Source organism: Talpa europaea (genome assembly GCF_964194135.1).
Source record: "Talpa europaea genome assembly, chromosome: 6".
NCBI lineage: Eukaryota > Metazoa > Chordata > Mammalia > Eulipotyphla > Talpidae > Talpa > Talpa europaea.
Genome location: NC_140072.1, coordinates 74978127 through 74999349, shown reverse-complemented (window position 1 = coordinate 74999349; position 21223 = coordinate 74978127). Strand labels below are relative to the sequence as shown.

Below are 21223 nucleotides of genomic sequence, written 5' to 3'. Positions count from 1 at the left end.
TGGCGAGGGTGTGGAGAAAAAGGAACTCTTCTGCACTGTTGGTGGGAGTGTAAACTGGTCCAACCACTGTGGAAAGCTGTGTGGAGATTTCTGGACCTACTAAACATAGAGCTTCCATATGATCCAGCAATTCCACTCCTAGGTATTTACCCAAAGGACACAGAAACATCAATTCCAAAGAACACCTGCACCCCTATGTTTATAGCAGCACTGTTTACAATAGCTAAGCTTTGGAAACAACCCAAATGCCCAAAAATAGATGACTGGATCAAGAAGATGTGGTACATATATACCATGGAATATTACTCAGCATTCAAAAAAGATAAACACATGCAATTTGCAGCAACATGGATGGCGCTGGAAGGGATCATGCTCAGCGAAATAAGCCAAAAAGAAAAAGAAAAATACCGGATGGTCTCACTCATAGCAGGAATCTAGAAAACTTAAATAAGGGACCAGGAAAATGAATAACTGTAAGAAAGTGAAAATCAAAATCAACAAAAAACTATGAACCAGAGACACTTTTAGGGGGGCGGGGGCGGGAGGGGAGGGATTGGGGTCAGAATGGGGGGGCTGCAATTGTATGGGGAATATAACAATAAAATTTATTATCTTAAAAAAAAAGAAAGTTAGTGATAGTTAAGATCTTTAAGTTAGATTTGTGAAAAGAGTGTAATACAAATTATTTATGGACTCAAATTACTTTAATTAGAATGAGTTATTATATTTTTTACAAAGTAAAATTTGTCTTTATTTTTTGGAAGACCTTTAAGAAAAATGAAAAGTCGTGAAATACCAGACATTGTAGATAGTTAGAACTGCTACCAAAAAAAAACTCCAAAAATTGAATCCAGTGGACCGTGATGGTATACTGACAATTAAGGGAATGCCTTTATTGCCTCAACTTGTTTCCATATGTTAGCTATTGTAAATCGTGCTGCAACATTAGGTATGTTTACTAATGGTGTATTGCAAATTCCTTTTACCATGTTAAAGAAGTTGTCATTCTCATTTTACTAAAAGTTTAGTCATGGTTTTTTTTTTTGTTTTTTTTTTTTTTAAAGATTTATTTATTTATTTATACAAGCACTGGGTACAGTCAGAAGTGCAGGAGGGTGAGAGAATTCACCAGAGCCAGAGTGGGGAGCAGAAGCAGGCAGAAGGACTGAAGTACACTGCTGAGGGGAGCAGTGGGTGGCAGGAGAGGTCTGCGTGCCATGTGGGACCCTCCTTCGGTGGCCGGGGAGCAGCCGAGGATTGAACCGGCACTGCAGAGGCTGCAGGCAGCTTTGCAGCCCAGCACTCAACTACTGTGCCACCAGGGGAGGCCCTAGTCATGGTTTTTAATTTATTGACCATGTTTCTGCATTTTATTTTATTTTTTTTTTTTTTTTTTTTTTAAAGATTTATTTATTTACTTTATACAAGCACTGGTACAGTCAGATGCGCAGGAGAGTGAGAGAATTCACCAGAGCCAGAGCGGGAAGCAGAGCAGGCAGAAGGACCGAAGTACACTGCTGAGGGGAGCAGCGGGCCGCAGGAGAGGTCTGCGCGCCATGTGGGACCCTCCCCCGGAGGCAGGGATCGAACTGGTGCTGCAGAGGCTGCGGGCAGCTTCGCAACCCAGCGCTCAACTGCTGCGCTACCGGGGAGGCCCTGTTTCTGCATTTTAAATAGTCTTTTCTCCTTTGATATGAATGTGTATGGTGGTGGTTGATTTTCTAGTATCAACCCAGTTTTGCATTTCCAGGATAAACCAGCTTGGTCAGACTTTTTTAAAAAGTCCATAGTAGCATGTGAGCTATCTAAAGATTTCTTTTCTGTTCATGAGTCAAGACTGGCTTATGAGTTTTTAGTTTCTTGCACTGTCTTCGTCTGATTTTGGTATTGGCATATTTATGATGATATGCTAACCTCAAATGGGTTGAAGAATGTTGTAGGAGACAGGAATGGACCACAGTGCAGGTTTTCTGATCCCATGCAGGCCAGGTAAAGGAGGAGTCAGAGTCCTCAGTGGTTCTTTGCAGGTTTTTTATTGGGGTTCACCAGGCACATGGCAGGCAGGGGTGCTGGGAGGCTGGCAGTCCTCCCAGCCCCCAGCAAATCTTCACTCTATCTGGGCTCTCTGGCATTCTCTGCTTCTGCTTTGGGCTTCTTTTTCGGCTTCTGCTGCTGCTGGTGTCCCCGTGATGCCGCCCTTAAAAGTACAGTCTTAGCCCAGGTGAATCCCATCTGCCTAGGCCCACACCCTATTCCAGGTGCCCGCCATCAGGCATGCATTCAGGACCGCAAGGATCCATCATCTATCCTGATGGCGGGAGGGCAAAAAAGCCTGACATTTTTCCTTACTCTACAAATGTTTTCTTTTGTATTCTCTTGAAGTCTGTGTAGGATGGAATTATTCTCTACTGTTTGCTATAATCATGTATGTAGGTCAGTGGGTTTTAAAGAAAACTATTTTAAACCACTGATTTAATTTAATTATTGTAGGACTTTAGGTTTTCTATATTTTGCTAAGTCATGGTGTTATATTTGTCTAGGGATTTGTTCATAGCATGTACTTTTTAATATTTATCATCATAAAGTTGTTTGTTTATATATTTATTTATACATACATACATACATACATACATACATACAAGCACTGGGTACAGGCAGAAGCGCAGGAGGGTGAGAGAATTCACCAGAGCCAGAGTGGGGAGCAGAACAGGCAGAAGGACCGAAGTACACTGCTGAGGGGAGCAGCGGGCGGCAGAAGAGGTCTGCGCGCCATGTGGGACCCTCCTTTGGTGGCCGGGGAGCGGCTGGGGAGCAGCCGGGGATTGAACTGGCGCTGCAGAGGCTGCGGGCAGCTTTGCAACCCAGCGTTCAACCACTGCGCCACTAGGGAGGCCCTGTTTTTTATTTTTTTAATATCTCTTATCTGAGACATCTGTTATATTCTCTTTTCATTTTGCCTATTTATATAGTTGTGCTCTTCCTCCCCTGACCTCCATCCCTTTAGTGATCTTGTCAATGTTATCAGTTTTATTGGTCATGTTGAAAAAGCAGTTTTGGGGTTTTATTTATTTCTATTGTATATGTAATTTCTGTTTCATCCTTTTCTGTACATTATTGTACTTCTGTTTTCTTTGGATAGGTTCTGCTGTTTTTCTAAGTTCTTAGATGTTTACCTCATTTGTTTTAATTTCTAAAGTAAGCATTTAAGGCTGTGCATTTTCCTCTAGTATTCCACAGGTTTTTGATATGAAGTATTTTTCATCAATTCTAAATGTTTTCCATTAGGATTTCTCTTTTTGTCCTTCAATTTTTTGTTAAATCAGGTTATAACTTAATAGCTTTGTGCTTAGAGAATGTATCATGTATATACCAGTGTTTTATAATTTATTTGAATATGCTTTATGGCTTAAAATGTTGTCAGTTCCTGTTATGTGTTTGTAAAGGATGTGTGTGACCAGTTAAAGGAGTGTTGTGTCCTGTCATTATTTCCTTTATATATATTTGAGACAGCATGTTATTTATATACCATTTTTTGAATATAGATGGCCCACTTTAGTAATGTTTGAAGAGAAAATACATATTTTTGGTTTTGAATCTCAGCCGATTAAATCTTTGATGGCTGGGGTGTGGGGTTTTTGTTGTTTTTTTTTTTTTTAAAGCTTCTTGTAGCTTTCTGATACAGATAACTTGTTTGGAAACCATTGCTAAGTCATTTTCAACCCAAGAAGAAAGAATTTTTTAATTTTATTTTTATTTCATTGTTCATTTTTGTGTAAAGTTTGATTTCTCCCCTGAGGTGTAATCCCCATAAAATTTCCACTCCAAAATCACCTGTGCACCGGTCACCATAATCTCTTGTGTTTTTTCCCTTCCCTTTTTTGAGTATGTCTCAGTTCTATATTTGCTAGCAAGTATTTGTCTTTTTTTTTCTTTCTGACCCCTTGTTTCTATAAGTGAAACCATCAGATTTTTTTTCCTTCTGACTTATTTCAGTGAGCATTAGTCCTTCCATCTCCATCCATGTTGCTGCAAATGGCATGAATTTATCTTTTTTGATTGCTGAGTCGTATTCCATTTTATATATGTACCACATCTTGTTGATCCAGTCATCTGTTTTTAGACATTTAGATTGTTTCCAAATGTTAGCTGTTGTAAATAGTGCTGCAATGAACATAGGAGTGCAGGTTTCCTTTTGAATTAATGTTTCTTTGTGTCCTTTGGGTAGATCCCTAGGAGTGGAATTGCTAGGTCATATGGTAGATCCACTTTTAGTAATTTGAGGGTTTTCCACACAGCTTTTAATAGCGGTTGGACCAGTTTGCTTTCCCACCAGCAGTGTAAAAGCGTTCCTTTTTCTCCACATCCTCGCCAACATTTGTTGTTAATTTTTTAAATATGGGCCATTCTTAGTGGTGTGAGATGAGATATTCATTTGGTTTTGATTTGCATTTCCCTGATTATAAGTAATGTTGAGCATTTTTTAATGTGCCTGTTATCAAGAAGAAAGAATTTAAGGTTTTCATTTTTGGAAACTAAAGTGTTTACTAAACTGCCATTTAATATATTGGCTTGATAATTTTATTGTTTTTGTATGGTGGTTAATTATATTATATTATATTATATTTAATTTTTAATGAAATTTGATATATTTTTTTTTTTATCCATACTGATATTTTATTGTTACTGAATATTTGTTGATGAGACTATCTATCTTTATCAACTGACCATAAATGTACAGGTCTCTTACTGGATTCTCTTCTTTGTTTCACTGATGATATGTTTTTTTTTTTTTTTTTATAAATTTTATTGTTATATTCCCCATACAATTGCAGCCCCCCATTCTGACCCCAATCCCTCCCCTCCCGCCCCCGCCCCCCTAAAAGTGTCTCTGGTTCATAGTTTTTTGTTGATTTTGATTTTCACTTTCTTATAGTTATTCATTTTCCTGGTCCCTTATTTAAGTTTTCTAGATTCCTGCTATGAGTGAGACCATCCGGTATTTTTCTTTTTCTTTTTGGCTTATTTCGCTGAGCATGATCCCTTCCAGCGCCATCCATGTTGCAGCAAATTGCATGTGTTTATCTTTTTTGAATGCTGAGTAATATTCCATGGTATATATGTACCACATCTTCTTGATCCAGTCATCTATTTTTGGGCATTTGGGTTGTTTCCAAAGCTTAGCTATTGTAAACAGTGCTGCTATAAACATAGGGGTGCAGGTGTTCTTTGGAATTGATGTTTCTGTGTCCTTTGGGTAAATACCTAGGAGTGGAATTGCTGGGTCATATGGAAGCTCTATGTTTAGTAGGTCCAGAAATCTCCACACAGCTTTCCACAGTGGTTGGACCAGTTTGCACTCCCACCAACAGTGCAGAAGAGTTCCTTTTTCTCCACACCCTCGCCAACATTTGTTGTTGCTAGTTTTTTTAATATGTGCCATTCTCACTGGTGTAAGATGGTATCTCATGGTAGTTTTGATTTGCATTTCCCTGATGACAAGTGATGTTGAACATTTTTTCATATGCCTGTTGGCCATTTGCATTTCCTCTTCAGAGAAGTTTCTTTTAAGCTCTTCTGCCCATTTTTTGACTGGATTATTTTCTTTGTTGTTGTTGAGACTCATCAGCTCTTTGCAGATTTTTGTGATCAGTCCTTTATCATTAGTGTTGGGTGCAAAAATGTTCTCCCAGTTGGTGGGGTTTCTCTTTGTTTTTGTTATTGTCTCTTTTGCTGTGCAAAAGCTCTTTAATTTGATATAGTCCCAGCTGTTTATCTTTGCCTTCACTATCACTGCTTTGGGTGATGTGTCTGTAAAGATGTCTTTGATGTGCAAATCACGTAGTGTTTCGCCTATATTTCCTTCTATATATTTTATGGTTTCAGGTCTTATGTCTAGTTCTTTAATCCATTTTGAGTTGATTTTTGTGTATGGTGTGAGGTGGTGGTCAAGCTTCATTCTTTTGCATGTAGCGACCCAGTTTTCCCAGCACCATTTATTGAACAAACTTTCTTTGCTCCAATGCATAGTCTTTGCTCCTTTGTCAAAGATTAGTTGACCATAAACCTGTGGGTTTATTTCTGGATTTTCTATTCGATTCCATTGGTCTGTATGTCTGTTCTTGTTCCAATACCATGCGGTTTTGATGATTATGGCTTTGTAGTATAGTTTGAAGTCTGGGAGTCTGATGCCTCCATTCCCTTCTTTTTTTTTCAGGAGAGCTTTGGCTATTCGGGGTTTTTTGTGATTCCATATGAATTTCATCAATAATTGTTCTATGAAATTTGATATTTTATAAGTATAATTTTTTGTTATATAAAGTCATATTCAGACTTGTACTTTATTAAGTGTGGATATCAAAGTATCCAGAAATCATTAGTTTAGGAAATATTTTTGTCTGTAGAAAAGCTGGTATATTAATTTGCAAAACTAAGCCTGTGTAGTGGTTTTTATGAATGATAGGAAGAAAGAACATATAGTTCAGATATTCTTGGTTGATTTTTATTCATATAACACGGGAATAGCGTTTACTGATATGCTCTACATTCAGGATATAGTCAGCAGATGTTAATGATGAAGCATCTTGTAAAACATAAACTCAAATTGATGAATTAGGGAGAATAGTGACAAAGAATTTGCCAGTGGAAGGACAAAAATATTTATATTTAGCATAGTTACTGCTTTAGAGTTTCACTAATGAAGTCTTTTAAAACTATTCAAGAATTTAACATTATTTAATGGAAATATTTTCATTTTTATCTAGATGCTGTAGAGGGTGCTGTATCATTAGGAATAGTAGTTTGAGTTGACTTCAATTATAAGAATTTCTTTAGGGTAGAGTTTCAAAGCTAGTTAATTTCTCTTGGATATACATCTTATTACTATTTTGACTAAAATTAGAGTGACTAATATTGCATAATTGACATAGTTTGTGTTTTTAATAGTTTAGTGTATTTTAATAGCAAACTTAAAGCAACAGCATAGAAGACAGACTACATTAAAAACATGTACTTGCATGTTGGACAACTCAGAAAAAGCATAGTGAATGGATGGAATCTACTGTATGATAAAAATGCTGCAAACACCATTTAGTTGCTGTCAATAAGAAATTTACTTGTTTAAAAAAAATCGAAATGCTAAAATTGTCCAGAAAAATTTAACAGGTTTATTTATAATTGCTATAGTTATATGCTGAAACTTGTTCCCTGAAACATTTTGACTTGCATAAATCTTTATATCCCCACATTTATATTAAAAATTCACACAGAAACGAAAATGGAAAAAATGCCAATACCTGATTTCTGTCCCCTACTTTTTCACTTGCAATCATATACTTTGACACCTTTTTTTTTTTTTTTTAAAGATTTATTTATTTATACAAGCACTGGGTATAGTCAGAAGTGTGGGAGGGTGAGAGAATTCACCAGAGCCAGAGCGGGGAACAGAACAGGCAGACTGACGAAATACACTGCTGAGGGGAGCAGTGGGACATAGCAGGCGAGGTCTGTCGCTCCATGTGGGACCATCGCCCGGGATCAAACCAGCGCTGCAGAGGCTGCGGGCAGCTTTGCAGCCCAGCGCTTAACCCCTGCACCGCCAGGGGAGGCCTTGCTTTGGCATCTTTTGACCCTGGAGGAAAACCATTATTAACATTCAGAACTACGAATATCGAGAAGAAGATTTTTTTTTTTTTTTTTTTTTTTGGAAAATGAAGTGTTTTCTTATCATAGTTGTTTCTTAAGCATGTTCTCCAGCAATGTGACATGCTAGCTGTGTCTTTTGACATAATTATAACACGTTTGGCATGGAGAGCACACAGATGGTGTCTTCCAAAGGGCCAAGCATATAGATAGGTCTCCCTTGCCTCCTGCAAAGCACCGATAGCTGAACTATGGAAGCACGGGTGTGTTTTGAAGTTGTGAGCAATTTCTCACACCAGATGCTGGAAGAGAAGTTTGCAGATCAGTGCAGGGGATTTCTGATAAGGTCTCATTTCATGTGGTGCTGCAATACCTGTTCTGTATTAATGGATTTCTTCACCGTTTCAGTAGAGAGCCACTCTTTGTCAATGACTTTTGTAGCTAGTTGCTTCCTCTGTGCTTTACCACAAGGGTATTGGCAGGCAGCCATGGCAGGAGCCGTGGTACAGAGACCTCCTTACCCTGTCATTGAGTAGGTCTTGGGGAGCTGTGGGCCTGAGGTGCTGGCTAGAGATCCTGTAGGGGGGGCCTCTGAACATGATTATTGATATAGTTTGTAATTAATATTGCTCTAATAGTTGCAAAGTGTTTTTCATCTTCCAGATTCTTCTACTATAGTTGATTTTGATTTCCTCCTTATTTGTTCCAATAACAATGGCTTACTTTCCTATTGCTTACCTTCATTCTGACCTCCCAAAAGGAGAATTCTGATATTTGCTTGGCAGGCTGTATAAACTATTTCTTTTGCTTCTTTTCAGATGGGGGACAGTGGGTGAAAGATAACCAAATCATATAATGAGAATATTCCCATTATAAAAGGTAGATTGGGTTCAGCAGAATATTATCTTTATAAGAAAGATTAAGACAAAAGGAATTTTAAAATCTGGACAGACTTTAGAAGTTGTTTTGTTAATAAAGAAGTCTTACTGACTAACTTATTGCTCAGAGTTCTGTAAATTCCAAATTTTTACTATTCAATTTTTTTTTTTCTGATTTAATGGTCATTATACCTGTGCAGAATTACCTGATAATACTAGAAATCAGTTTTTAATCACCAGGGCTGAAGAATTTAGAAATTATCTGAACTTAGTTAAGTTAGATATACTGGTGTATTTTGGAATAAAAGATATCAGCTGTGTTTAAAAAAAATTAATACACAAAAAAATCTTTTTTAAAAATGTAAGCAACTTTAAAGAATTTTGACCCACATCTTGCCAGGACTTTCTTCCATTTTCCTGAAACTGTATTTTAAATATTTACTATGAAATTTTATACTATAATTTCTATTTAAAGCTCAAATAAGAGGGCCTTCCTGGTGGTGCACACAGTTGAGTGCAGCACTGTCGAAGCTGCCTGCAGCCTCTGCAGTGCCGGTTCTATCCCCACTGGCCTCGGAGCAACCCACATGGCGAGCAGACCTCTCCTGTCTCGCCTGCTGCTCCCCTCAGCAGTGTCTTTCGTCAGTCTGCCTGTTCTGTTCCCTGCTCTATTTCTGGTGAATCCTCTCACCCTCCCGCGCATCTGGCCTGTACCCCGGTTCTTGTATAAATAAAATAAATCTTTGAGGAAAAAAAAAAAAAACTCAAATAAGAATTTGTCCTTTCATTGCCCTCCAAAAGTGTAAGCATTTTCCTTTCTGGGTAAAAGAATTGGTATTGTTCAAGCTTTCATATTAAACAAGTATACTCTGTTTTTGTTTTTGTTTTTTTTAACTCTCAAGGCACCGCCTTCCATGGTCAATAATGAACAGCGCCAGCATGCAGAGCACATATTCTTATCATTTAGAAAATCAAAATCACCCTTTGCAGTTTGCAAACATATTTTGGGTAAGTATTCACTTTTCCAAATGTTTTGCTTATTAATCAAATATAATTTTTCTATCTTAAACAGATATTTTAAATTGCATTTAAAATAAGCAGGTTTATATGGTGAAAATTTTCCATAATCATTCTACTGCATTGACTTAAAAATTGTCTATAAAACCAGATAGGAAACCTTCTGTTTACCTTTGGATTCCACCCCACTTCCCCAGATGTTGTGTTCAATAAATTGTTTTATTATTGACCGTGACATGAAGGCTGTTAAATGGTAGGAACAAAAGCTAATAATTCTTTAATTATTTTCAAGTGTGATATCTTTTATTATAGAAAATGTGCTATAATTTTTCTTCTCCCAATATTTTTAAAATAAGGTTGTTTTGGAAGTGCCTATAATTGCAGGGTTTTTGTATTTTTCTTCCATAATTTTTTTAAAAACCATTGTTTGTACTCAGCTTCCTCAGTGAATATTAGTTCTGTGTAGGTTATCACTGTATATCCTAAAATGAATTAATTGATTTTAACTTTTATAAAAAAAATATTTTTATGAGTACTTCATGATCTATTTTCAAAAATGATTTCTTTCCTTTAAAAATAATCACAGAAGCTACAACTCTTTTCCAAAGATGGCATTTTCTGATATATATATATATATATATATATATATATATATATATAGCATCTTGCCTCTTAATATTTTTCTGTATTTGTAAGAGATTTTATTAATTATTTATATTTTATAACCTGATTATGATTGACTGTTTTTTCTTAATTAGGGCCTTTTTTTGTAATCCATGTTTAAGTCCTTTTTGTAAGACTTTGCAGTTAGTTTCCAGATTGAAATAACATACAATTAAAGTTATGTGTTAAAAATGCTTTACATATATGGACTTATAAATGAGAGTTGTTAGCTTTGAGTGGGAAGATCACTGGTATAGAAGCTGAGACCCATGTGCCAATGGTGCCTGCTGCTGGTTGTCAGCTTGAGGAAGTCGCTTACCACTGTGAAATGGGAATAATGATACCATTTTTTTAAATGGACTTGGCTATCATAAATTATTGTGAGGCACAAGTATAGTAGCATAACAACACTTTGATAAAAGATAATTATTTAGAACCCTTAGCTCATTTCAAACAGCATTTAAAAACATAAGCTTAAAATATATTCTATATATTGTCTGTTTTGCAAGGAGTTAGCAATGGTGAAGGTGGTTCTGTCTCACTTAGGTATTAGATCTTATTAGAGAAACCGTTTTATTAATCACCCTTTAAATTATAAGTGAGGCAGTTTTGAAATTTTTTTTTTTTTTTGGAGTGGTCAGATTATATACTTGAATGGATTTGTTTCTGTCACAAATTTTGTTATCTTATACCTGCAGAGAATATTTAACTCATTGTTAAAAGAAGCAAAATTAAGCATCTGTACTAATTTGAGGGAGCCTTACTTCATCCTTATTGCCTTGAAATTGCTCAGCATTAATAGATTTAGGTTTATAGATTTAGATGAATAGATTTAGAAAATCATTGTGTTAAACTAGTAACCTAAAATAATTTCAAACTGGTTTTCATGACATATGCCTTAACTAGAATTTCATCAGTATTTCATCTGACTTTCTATTGTAATTCAGTTGTCATTCTGTACTAGTTGGGAAATAATTCATCTAAGTTATAAGTATTTTACTAGAGTGTATTTGTTTATACCATTCTTTCCTTTTTAGACTGTGTATATTTTATGAAGTAGTATTGTTTTGTTATGATTTGAGCTTGTTTTGAAATACTTTTGTTTTTCCCATAAAAATTTCTAAAGAATAGAATTGCTAGTTCCAGCCATGCTTTTAAAATTAGTTTGGGTTTTGAGATATTAACTATTTAAAAGATTGAGTGCATGTATTACAAGCATAATCATTAATGTACTGCAAAACTCTGTGTTACATTAATGTTTACATCTAAACTTCACAGAAAATCTTTTAACTCCTTACTCAGTTGCCACCAGCACAGTGGTTAATTCCTCTAAGAAGACTTCTCATACAAATGGCAGTCAATCGCAATTCAGAATTTTCACATTCTTATTTAGGGATTATTTGTCATTTTTATAGAACGTCTGGGTAATATAGTCTAATAAAGGGAAGACTTTCTCTTTGATACTTCCCCTTTCTGGCCTCTTAAAATTCTTCCCTCTTCTAACTTAACTTTTATTACGTTTGTCAATTTTCCTCATAACTCTCATCTTAACTTTTTATTTACTTTCGTTTTTTTTGTTTGTTTGTTTGCTCTCTTCTGTGTTCACGCACATGTGTGTGTGCATGTTGCATGCTTGTTCATTGTGTCAGAACAACACTTTTCGACTTTAGACAGGATTCTTTGGCACTTAGGAATTTACTAGTTTTTAGGGTTAAATGTTCATTCAAAATATCTGTGAATTCTGGTCTTTAGTTAAAGACAAACTTCCAAAAACTGAGGAATTAGTTCAGTGCTTTGGTGCTGACTTTGTAATAATCTTTTATTCTTTCTTGGTCAGAAATAGATTTTGTTCATTTCTTATTTCAGAAGTACCTGAAATAAAGTAAAACCTGAGATTTACTGATATGTGTGATTCTGTATCACTAAGCAGATTTTTTTTTCACTTTCCTTGCCTGTGCTTTGGATAGAAATTGTCAAGATCTGAGAAGTGATTGTAGTAACTAAACATCTGGTGCTTGACTAAAAGGGTTCTCTTTTACTTGAAAAAATTTTCTTTTGATCAGAAAGTAGTGCTTTTCCTTTCTTTACTATTTACTTCACTTGACCTTTGTCTTCATGGCTTTGTCTAGTTTCAAATGGCTGACAAGATACAAATGAATTTTATATATATTGCTATTGAAGTTACTGTGGTACTAAGTGAAAGCTTCCTGCTAAAGTGGACAAAAATAATTTATCATCTAGACAGGGTCCTAGTCAATGGAAGATCATCCTAAAAGTATTAGAAATTCTAGATAAATTGTGAGTTCTTCATGAAGACTTTGCTGTTTCATGTCTCTTTACAGGACAAAGCAAGAATAATATTCATTTGTACTTTTGAAGTACTGATCTTCTGCTCATAGGTTTCTAGATTTCATTTAAGCATCTTTTGCACATTTATATTACATATAATTAATTTATTGAGGTTAATTTTTTTATGAGAGGTTATAATTAGTTTAGAGAAATTCCCCTTTTAAATTAGGGATGTAACCCCCCACCCCCATTCCTTCTCTTAGAGATAGCTTCTTATGGTAGTAGTAATTTAGAGATCTTAATTTAATACGGAGACATCTAAGAAAAAGTGTAATCTTGAAAACTATTGAATATCATTCACTTTCTGTAATTGTCCCCCAGTCCACTCTTACCCCTACACCTAGGGGAAAAAAGCGTAGGATATAATCACAAATAGTTAGAAATAAGCATGTTTTATTGCTCATGTAAACCAAAAGATACTTGTTTGGTCTTCTTTGGCCTATACATTTAGGGATGGATTAGTATTGCTCAATAAACATTCACCAGCCATGTGACTTTTAATTTCTTCTTTTAATCTCTTGATATATCAGTTTCTTCCAACTGCAAGAATTGAATTTGACAATCTTTGGATTTCTTTTTCTAAAATTCTGTGAATCCTTTAGTTAAGATTTTGAGGGTTTTGTCCTTAAAATTTTTACTAATACAGTAGAAAATAAAGACAGGCAAGCAGCCATCATTTCCTTTTAAGAAGAGGTTTATAATACGTTTTTTTGCATTATCTTTATGAAGCAGTATGTATTTCTTTTTAGGTGATCTAAATAGATAAAACTGGTTTCTGTTTCAAATCCTCTTTGAATAAAACACTTTTTTTCCCCCCTCCTGGAACACTTAAACACATCTTTTAGTAATAGGCTTACATTTTGGGAAGCTATTTATTTATTGATTATATTTTGAGATTTCTAAATTTTGATGCGTTCTAATCTCAGTTCATGTTAAGTTAGCATGGAAAAACCAAGCTTAAAAAAAAATAGGTTCAAATTAGTTCCTCTTAGTTTTGCTAGGTTCAAAATTTCTATGTAGTAGTCTAATATTAGAGGAATTTATGTAGAACATACCTTTCCTTGAACATTATTTTAACTAATTGTGTCAAGATCACTTTTAAGATTTTTAAATAACCTGAGCTTAACTAGGAGAGAAAATGATGTTCCTGTCTATATCTTCATGCTCTTCTGGATAAATTCTTGGAGGTGCCCATCTATACCTAGAGTTAATTTCTTACGGCCTTCAGATACTTGTATCTAGTGATCTTGGCAAATAACCTAGAGTCTAATCATAAACTTTTCATGGATTTCACATTATGGTTATTTTTCAGACCTTCAAAAAATTTCTACTTTTTCTTGACTTCATTTTGACTGTTTCTCCCTTTTGATAATGCTGTTTGGAAACTGATTGTAGTGGAATTGGTGGATAAAAGAAAAAATAGAAAATTAATACAAATTATTTCCTAGGTATGTTAATTTTCTATTTTTCAACCTTCTCATTTAGTTTTTAGTTCAGGTACTATATCTTGCTAGTAAGGCTGGATCTTTCTAAGTGTAGCTTTGAGATTTACTCAGTTTGATCAGTATTGCAATCAGAAAATTCATAAGAACTTCTCACCTTGTGTAATGTGACTTTTTTATATATGTAATTTTGCAAAAAATAACTTAGACATGATTGTCTTTATTTCTGAACTTGCTATTGGAGATGGGTCATCCTGCTAAAGGATTACTTAATAAACTGAATTTTTTAACAGCATGACTCATCACAAATAGTAATGTTCAAAAACTAGTTTATTAATATGTTTTCCAGATATAAATACAAAGTTCTATTTTGCACAGGGTGAGAATCTCTTAGGAAACTTTCTGATTGCTTTATATTTTTATTTTTATTTTTTTTAAAGCTGTGTTATTTTTTAGTTCTTCATGCTTTGGAAGTAACAGTTGAAGAGAGGTGAGGAAAGTTTGTGAAAATTGTGATCGGTGATTAGCTGCCACCTGCCTGAGGTGTCTTCTGAGAGGAACTAACCTCTTTGTGGTGCTAGAGCAAGGTCACTGGATTAAAAAAAGAACAGGTAACCATCTTATTCCTTGTCTGAAAAGTTCTGTTTTAAAATTAATACATGCAGAATGCTCAGCGGAAGATGAACTGCTGTTTAAAGGAAGTTTCTAATTTTCTCCTCAGAAACAAGTAAAGTAGACTATGTCCTCTTTCAAGCTGCTACAGCCATAATGGAAGCAGTTGTCCGAGAGTGGATTCTCTTGGAAAAAGGTAGCATCGAGTCACTGCGAACATTCCTTTTAACCTATGTCTTACAAAGACCTAAGTAAGTACACAGAGGAGTTACTGCTAAAATACTATTGCTGAGCTTATCCATTTTTAGCTTTTTGATTTGTGTTTTTTCCTTTATGTTTTAATGATGCAAAGTTATAGTTAGGCTCTGTGTGGGGCTCATATTTTAAAAACTCATATACATGTATTATAGGTTGTATTGGTACTTAATGAAAGAATACATTTTATTTAAGTTTATGATACTAAGTTTTGCTTCTTTGAGAAGATTTTTAGTAAATATTAAGTTGCTTTTGTTATTGTTGAGTACTGAAAATACTGATTATAAGTAAAAGTTGATCTTTGACTCAGTTGAAAATCCCTTATATTCTCTTGGTGTTTGGTAAGTATTAGAAGGTATAGGTGAGTATTCCAGTAAGGAGTGATCAGGGATTTCATGAACCATTAAATAAGTAAATATTATGTATATATGCACATAGTAGTGTATATTAAAAGACTGTAGAAGAAAAAGTACTATTTTTTTTTTTTAATAGTCTCCTTTGGAGAGGGAATCACAGTGAAAGTGACTTTTTAAAAAATATTATACTCATTGTAGTATTTAAACTATTTTTTAAGATTTATTTATTTATACAAAACTGGGGTACAGTCAGTGGCACAGGAGGGTGAGAGAATTCATCAGAGACAGCGGGGAGCAGAACAGTAAGATGGACCAAAGACACTACTGAGGGGAGCAGCTGGTGAGGCAAGAGAGGTCTGCCACGCCATGTGTGTTTCTCCCCGGCTGGCAGGTAATCGAACCGGCGCTGCAGAGGCTGTGGACAGCTTCAAAGTGCAGTGCTCAACCCACTGCGCCACCGGGAGGCCTTATTTAAACAATTTAAAGACTGTATTTGTAGTTTCTTTGATTTTCTTTTTTTAATATGAGAAAAACTAATTAAAACTTTTGGGGGGCCTCCCCAGCGCTTGAGCGCTGGGCTACGAAGCTGCCCGCAGCCTCTACAGTGCCAGTTCAATCCCCGGCCACCAGATGAGGGTCCCACATGGCAGGCAGACCTCTCCTGCCGCCCGCTGCTCCCCTCAGCAGTGTACTTGGTCAGTTTGCCTGCTCTGCTCTCCGCTCTGACTCTGGTGAATTCTCTCACCCTCCCGCGCTTCTGCCTGTACCCAGTGCTTGTATAAATAAATAAATAAATCTTTAAAAAATAAATAAATAAAACTTTTGGGGTAGAAATTCACGGATGACTTATATATATATTTTAAAAGTCCCCAAATACCAAGTCTTATTTAAGAACATGCAGTGCACATTGTATGTGCTGTTTTTATATGAAGATTTTTGTATAGGTGTTCATTTCCAAATTCAATGAAGAAAATGATGTTTATGTAATCGGGAATGCTTATAATTAGGAATGTCAATTGATCACCGTAAACATGCATAAAATTTTAAAAATAATTAGAGCTTACTATCATACCTTTGTTCCTCCAACTGTTCACTAGTAGTCTCTGAGTTTATAATATTTAGTAATTACTTGCATGACTTTAGCACTCAGTTAAGTGCTAACTGCTTTACTTACAGAAAAATGCATGAGGAAAAAACTATGTTTTACTTAACCTATTAGCATTACAAGTTAAATAGATAATGTGTTTTATATGTGAGTGGCTTTCCCCACCTCCTTTTAACAGAATAAGAGAAACTTGCCCTGGTTTCAAACCTTTCTTTTCTCCTTCATGCTAGTTTTATTTATTTTTTTAATTTTTAATTTGTTGCTTGATGAAGCCATTTGGGTATGATGCAAGCTTTCCCTTAAAGCTGCTCATTTATATTACCCATAGCATGGGAACCACTGAACATGGGGCTTGGTTAACTTAATGTGACAAATTTTGATTGTGTGTATATTTGTGATTTATTGTATTGAGATTATCCAAAATAATCTCAAGTATTTGGATTAGCTCAGAAACTATTTGAGTTGATTTTGAAGTTGCACATTGATATAGCTCACATATATATTTTCTTCCAAACTCTTGTTTTGAAAAAGTAAGCCAAGTGGAAAGAATAGTACAGTGAATGTGCATATTCCTTCTCTCTAATAGATGCCCAGTTAACATTTTGTCACATTTATTTCTCTCAAATATGTGTTTTCCTCTGGAACAATGTAAAAGTATGCCACAGAATCATGAAGCTCATCCTTAAATACTTTATTTAGCCTGTCTTCCTTAATTGCATAATCTAAATACTTGAAATAATAAGTATAGTTATATTTTCTAATATAATTCCAGTTTTGTGATTTCCCCCGTTATCTGAATATGTTATGTATATCCGTTTTCTCTTTTACAGGTTATTTTTTTTCTCCATTATTATATATTTAGTTGTCATGTCTCTTTAATCTCTTTTTAATTTAGAGTAATTCTGCTCTTTGTTTTTTATGACAGCCATTTTTATGTTGTATAATGTCTTACAATATGGATCAGAGTCAAGCTGAAACTTTTGATACACTGCATAGGTCAAATACTACAGGTTATGTAGTATAGAATATTATATAATGTGAACTTCCTATACATGTACAGAATTTTTTCTTTTCTATTTTTTCCTCCTATTTTAGGGAAAAAATTTCCATGCAGCAAAAGAGGGTACACTTTTAAAAAGACAGTATAACATAGTGATTGAGAAAAGGGACTGTGAGTCCCATTTCTGCCACTTAATCTCATTATGCATTAATTTTCTGATTATTAAATAGAGTGAGTAATAGTTCTATACTTAGAAGATTGTTGTGAGGATTGTGTAATGCTTGAGAAGTTAATTCGTATAGTCTTGCATATCATAAACATTTAATAAATGTTAGCTGTTATTTTCCTTATGATTTGTAATTCTTACCAACAGACAAGTTTTATGTGTTTTATAGTAGTATTCAGCTTCACAGATTTTCTAGTGGTCTATTGTGTTGTCCCCTAGCAGTACAAAATTCCTTTTGGTCCACTGATAATTTGCACATTATAGAATGTCTGCATTTATTTGCTTGATTAATCTTCACGTTTGTGGGTTTTTTTTTTTTTTTTCCTTAAAGATTTATTTATTTATTTATTTATACAAGCACTGGGTACAGTCAGAAGTGCGGGAGGGTGAGAGAATTTACCAGAGCCAGAGCGGAGAGCAGAATAGGCAGAAGGACTGAAGTACGCTGCTGAGGGGAGCAGCGGGCAGCAGAGAGGTCTGCGTGCCATGTGGGACCCTCACCCGGCGGCCGGGGATCCAGGGGAGGCCCTTCACATTTGTGTTTTGAAGAAATTTTTTTTCACTGAAGTCTTCATATGGGGAGATATGTTCTTTCATTTGAATAAGTGTTTAAAAATACTTATGTGGCACACAGTGTACTTTGTCATGGGACAACACTAGCATTATACTTAGTGTGGCGACAGGAAGATACAATTAAACCTATTAACAGATGCCTCATGTTATGTGAGGTATGGGAAGAGCCATCATTAGTCATGAACAGTCACATTGTAGAGGAGCTGTTCACGAAATGCTTTATGGATAAAATGGCAACATAATCTTGGCAGGGAGGTGTAGAAGTTCAGAGCCCTGGAGAGCATGAGTATTGTGCCACCAACTGAAAGTAATTCAGTGCATCTGCAGTTTTGACTCTCTGTGCAAGGCATGATTTCAGAGAGGGGAGCAGGTATCTAGCTGTGGAAGTAAAATAATTTATGTCCATATAGGGACATTTTTTCAGAATAAAAGAAAGCACTATTAATAATAATATATGGACAACATGAATGTCCTAGAAAAGCCGGGATAGGTCCTACTGATTATAAGCCAGATTAAAGGATTTTAATTTATGCTAAGGTAGCATGGTAGTTTTATCCTTTCAGCATTCTGGAAGCTGGATTATAAAGGGTTATTTTCTTTTAAGATTTATTTATGCATACAAGAACTGGGGTACAAGCCAGAGGTGCGGGGGGGGGGGGTGAGAGAACTCACCAGAGACAGAGTGGGGAACAAAACAGGCAGACTGTCTAAAGTACACTGCTGAGGGGAGCAGCGGCAGAGACAGATTTCTGCCGTGCCATGTTCCTAACTCCCTGACTGGTCGGGGATTGAACTTGTACTGCAGAGGCTGCAGATAGCTTCACAGTGCTGTGCTTAGCCCCTTGCACCACCAGGGAGGCCCTAAAGGGTTATTTTCTGAATCTTTAAAAAGATTCAGATCTTTGGGCCTCCCCAGTGGCGCAGTAGTTGAGCACTGGGTTGCGAAGCTGCCCGCAGCCTCTGCAGCACCGGTTTGATCCCAGTCACCGGGTGAGGGTCCCACATGGCACGCAGATCTCTCCTGCCACCCGCTGCTCCCCTCAGCAGTGTACTTCGTCAGTCTGCGTGCTCTGCTCTCTGCTCTGACTCTGGTAAATTCTCTCACCCTCCCACGCTTCTGACTGTACCCAGTGCTTGTATAAATAAATAAATGAATCTTAAAAAATTCAGATCTTTAAAAAGAAATGATTTTGAAAAGGCAGTTATGTCTCTAAGTGGCCTAATGGGCTTTGTAGAATGCCAAAACTTGAAATTTTGTGCTTCTGTCACCACACTAAAGAGCGAAACTTAGATATGAAAACAAAAAAAGGTTTTTGTAGAATTTGTATGTTTCCAAAATATATCTTTGATAGCTAGCATGTTTCCTTTCCATAATAAAGGGAGTGAATTTAAGATAATAGTACTGGTTTGAGATGGTTATCAGATCAGAATTTATCTCCTAATCAGTAGGATCTTAATCTGTCCTTAGTGAACTGTCTTAGCCTACTAAACACTGTTTGAAGCAGCTAGCATTTACATAGTACTTAGTATGCACTGGGAACAGTTTTAAGAATTTTTAGTCCTTATTATCTGTGCATTGCCAGTAGAGTAAGTATACTTACCCTCAGATTTAAGTGGTGTTATTAGCAGTTTCAGGCATTTTGACAACTTTGGGAATATTTTTATATTAGATTCATGTAAACATTTTCATGATGATTTTTATGTTTTACAGCCTCCAAAAGTATGTTCGGGAACAGATTCTATTAGCAGTAGCAGTAATTGTAAAACGAGGATCATTAGATAAATCAATTGACTGCAAAAGCATTTTTCATGAAGTGAGCCAGTTGATAAGTAGTGGCAATCCTACTGTGGTAAGTAACTATTTATATTCACAGATATTTCAAGTTTTTATTTTGTATTATATAGATGCCATTATAACAGGTATTAGATGGCTACATAAAAGAACAAGTACACAGTTTAAGTAATAAAGCATTTTCACTTGTTCATGTTTTTTTTTAGTTCTTTTTATATTTACATATTACAGTATACTTTTTAGTATATTTTAGCTGTAGTATACTTTTTCTTTTGATTCTGTTTCTTCATATTGCCATAGTTCATAATCATCAGTGTTATAAAATGTAATTTATAAAACCATAATTTTAACTACTTATTAGACATTTTCTCCCTTTTTTTTTTTTGGTGGGACCCTCGCTGGTGGCCGGGGATTGAACTGGCACTGCAGAGGCTACGGGCAGCCTCGCAACCCTCCCATTTTTAATAAAAGTGAAAACGACCAGTGATAATAGAACTGTTAGAATAAAATATATTTTATGTAACAAGAATAATAAATGTTATACTAACAGTTCAAGGTACACTATGACTTCTAGGTATTAAGGTCACTTGAATGAATTTGAGAACCACTGTTTTTGATTGAGTTACTCTGAGTAGCCTGAATTTTTTTTTCTTCCTTTTGAGAACTGGAGTTGTACGCAGACAATGTTTGTTTGCAGTCACTCTGTTAGAAGCAGGAGGAATTGAAATTGTTGTTAGTAATCCTTGATTAGAACTGACATTTAATTCATACAGAGTTGGGATTGGTAATATTTGGCTGTTTGGATTCTTGCATATTAAATCTTTAATTTGGATAGTTTTTTAATTTCCCCAGCCTCTTTTTTTTAATCACTTGAATCATATCTATGTGAGGTGATGCATAACTATTTTCTGAATAACTATTTTCGATGGGTCCTAAGTGAGTGAATGGTGTGATTTTAATCATTTATTTGATGCTTTAGGAGATGGTAGGAATTTTTAGGAGGGCTAAATATCTGCACAGTGTCTTATATCTTACTCTCATTTCTTCCTGTACATAGATGTTCATCCACCTTCCTCCTCTAGCCATCTATTTTCTACTCCTCTGGACCCTGAAACTGATAATACCATGCTCTTGGTTAAAGGAATGTTGTTTTTTTGTTATCCCCTTTGGAATTCACCAGTGGTCATGTATTTTTTTTCCTTCTCAACTTTGTTGAGGAATAATTTACACTCATTATTGCATCCATTTAAAAAGTTTGCTTTGATGAGTTGTGACAGTCATATATATCAATGAACTACCACAGTTGAGATCCCAAGC

At 35.4% G+C, this 21223-nt stretch overlaps 1 protein-coding gene across 2 annotated transcripts in view; it reads left to right on the top strand.

The window, feature by feature from the left end:
* XPO4 (exportin 4) overlaps positions 1-21223 on the top strand; it is a gene marked incomplete at both ends in the record, with an annotated part of 115910 nt that overhangs the window by 12451 nt on the left and 82236 nt on the right. For both annotated transcript variants that reach the window (XM_084235210.1, XM_084235209.1), the window contains 3 exons: positions 9419-9524; positions 14709-14850; positions 19826-19964. In XM_084235210.1, the coding sequence (XP_084091336.1) occupies positions 9419-9524; positions 14709-14850; positions 19826-19964 (387 nt within the window). The remainder of the gene's footprint in view (positions 1-9418; positions 9525-14708; positions 14851-19825; positions 19965-21223) is intronic.